Here is a 2,170-nt window from a genome sequence, read left to right as displayed (position 1 = left end):
GGGGGGGGGTAGACAGAGGTGAGAATGAAACATGAGTGAGAGAGTGCAGGAGTGAAAGGACCAGACAAGGGGAAAGGCTTCTATTTATAACTGATTGTTTCTGTTGGAAGCAGTAAGGCCTCATCTCTTCTCTTAGCTTGGCTGCACTTGCACAAAATGACCTTTAGCTTAATGCTGTGGCACACATGTAGCACTGCTGTATCCAAACATCCTTCTCACAGGAACAATTGGAGAAACCGACAAAATGCGCAGCTTTGCCGGGACTTCCCTGCCTTAATCCAACCTGACCTTCATCCTCCTCTCTCTCTCTCCTTCCCTGCACATCTCACATTAAAACTTATGGGCAGTCATTCTGCATTTTGATGAAACCAAAAGGGAATTCGCTCCAAGTTTCCATATAAGGCCTCAAGCTGAACAGGCCCCTCGCTGCAGTTGAATATTTGCTGGGTGAGCTGTCCCAGCAGAGGGTTTAGACTAAAACAGGATGGGCTGAGAAAGACACCCACCCCTCCCACTTGCTCCCCCCCACACACACACACACACACCACCACCACCCCCTTCCTCCACTCCCCAAATCCTTCCCCTCCTTCAAATGTACACACAGTGAAAGAAAACAGAGAAGCAAATGCAGATGATACAGAATCCAATTTCCAGACCTGCAAGATGTGCACGTCTCAGATGTGCACTCTCATATATCTCTCTCGAACACATGCGTAAACATTCCCGTGCAAAAGTCACGCAGACTCAGGCTCCTCTTACCCATAGGGAGCCCCTCACAGTCAGACATGGCCGCAGAGGTTCGGGACAGCGTCTTCCCTGGTCAGTTAGGTGTAAGCAGCTGATTGCTTCTTCTCTATTTGTGCCTCCTTCAATGTGTGGTCCAACTCTTTGCTTTCTACTTTTATCTCTTAGACTGTTTCACTCTAAGACTCTCTATCGCCTTGTCTGCTTTCACTCTCTCCCTCTGGCTCCCAATCTGGCTAGTGGCCCTTAGATATGCCAGTCAAACATCGGACACCGTGCGATTGGACACTAAATTTGTAACTACAGCCCTCACTTGGGATACTGTTTCTCTTAGATATGACAGACCTTTGAGCTATGATGTCACAGGCTTTCTACTGAAAGCACATGTAATCATTAAAATTAAAAAAGATAAGAGTTTTATTTCACTTTGCCTCCGACAAAACAGGCAGGCTAAGCATTTTCCTAAGAAACTCCTTATGAAATAACCAGAGCCACATTTGTTTTCCAGTGTGCTTTTCTCCTCATCCCTCCAGCCTGTAACAGAAACCCTTCAGTAAACTTCTTATCCCTTGAGAGACAGGTTTGCCCAGGCCTGGCGGAAAAGCTCAGCATTTTTGGCAGTAGTCACTTTTATTTCCTGCAGAGGGCAGTAGTGCCTCATTGAGGATTGTATGGAGAAACCCTGCGTTGCTCCCAGCTCCTCAAGCAGCTTAGATACCAAGCAAATTCCAGGATCAAATGACTCGTCAAGACTGCATTTTTGACAGCCAAACATAAACTCGGTCAGTGCTGCGTATTGTTTCCTATAAATAAGTCAGAGACAATGTTTATGAGTAATTCCATTTACTCTGTTTTTACTAAATACAGGCAGACAGGAAGCAGAAAACTAGTTCTCTCTTTTGTGGCCAGACAAGACGTGAAGAGACAAACTAGACAAGAGGAAAGTAAAAGCTGGGCTACTGATCATCCACGTCAGCTTTCACCCTTTGTTTTAAATCCTTTTGTGATGGAGGAGACAAAGAAAAGTGCTTGCCAGACACTTCATAATGCTGCACGAATTACCGGCCTACTTGCCTGCAGCTTTTATTGAATTCGTTGCCAGCCTTTCCACACTTTTAGCTCTGAATTACTTCTCGGCTTACTCAGCTGACCCTTTGTCACTTGACTGGGAGGATTAACAAGAGGGAAAAGTTCAGCATGTGATTAAGTGTGGTTCAGATGGAAGACTTTTCCAGCAAAACCAGTGTCAGAAAGGTTAGGATTAAGTGCCAGGGGACCGGGGTTATCTTGAGAATTTGAGAGAACACAGGGGATGAGATGTTAGAGGGCTTCCTGCTCTGTTATCTGTCCACCAGACCTGTCAGTAACCCCTCCGCCCTCCCCACAGCCCAGCAGCCCAGCATTCACACTGGGACCAGCTTAGCTG

At 46.4% G+C, this 2,170-nt stretch overlaps 1 protein-coding gene across 1 annotated transcript in view; it reads right to left on the bottom strand.

Moving 5' to 3' along the window:
• Window positions 1-947, bottom strand: part of eml1 (EMAP like 1) — a 52,679-nt gene extending 51,732 nt beyond the window's left edge. Inside the window, exon 1 of the mRNA XM_042218176.1 lies at window positions 760-947. Within this exon, the coding sequence (XP_042074110.1) occupies window positions 760-787 (28 nt within the window). The 5' untranslated portion in view covers window positions 788-947. The remainder of the gene's footprint in view (window positions 1-759) is intronic.
• Window positions 948-2,170: the final 1,223 nt, after the last annotated feature.

Source organism: Haplochromis burtoni, unplaced genomic scaffold, assembly GCF_018398535.1.
Source record: "Haplochromis burtoni strain Fernald_Lab_line unplaced genomic scaffold, NCSU_Asbu1 Contig_16, whole genome shotgun sequence".
Lineage (NCBI taxonomy): Eukaryota > Metazoa > Chordata > Actinopteri > Cichliformes > Cichlidae > Haplochromis > Haplochromis burtoni.
This window is presented reverse-complemented; position numbering and strand designations above follow the sequence as displayed.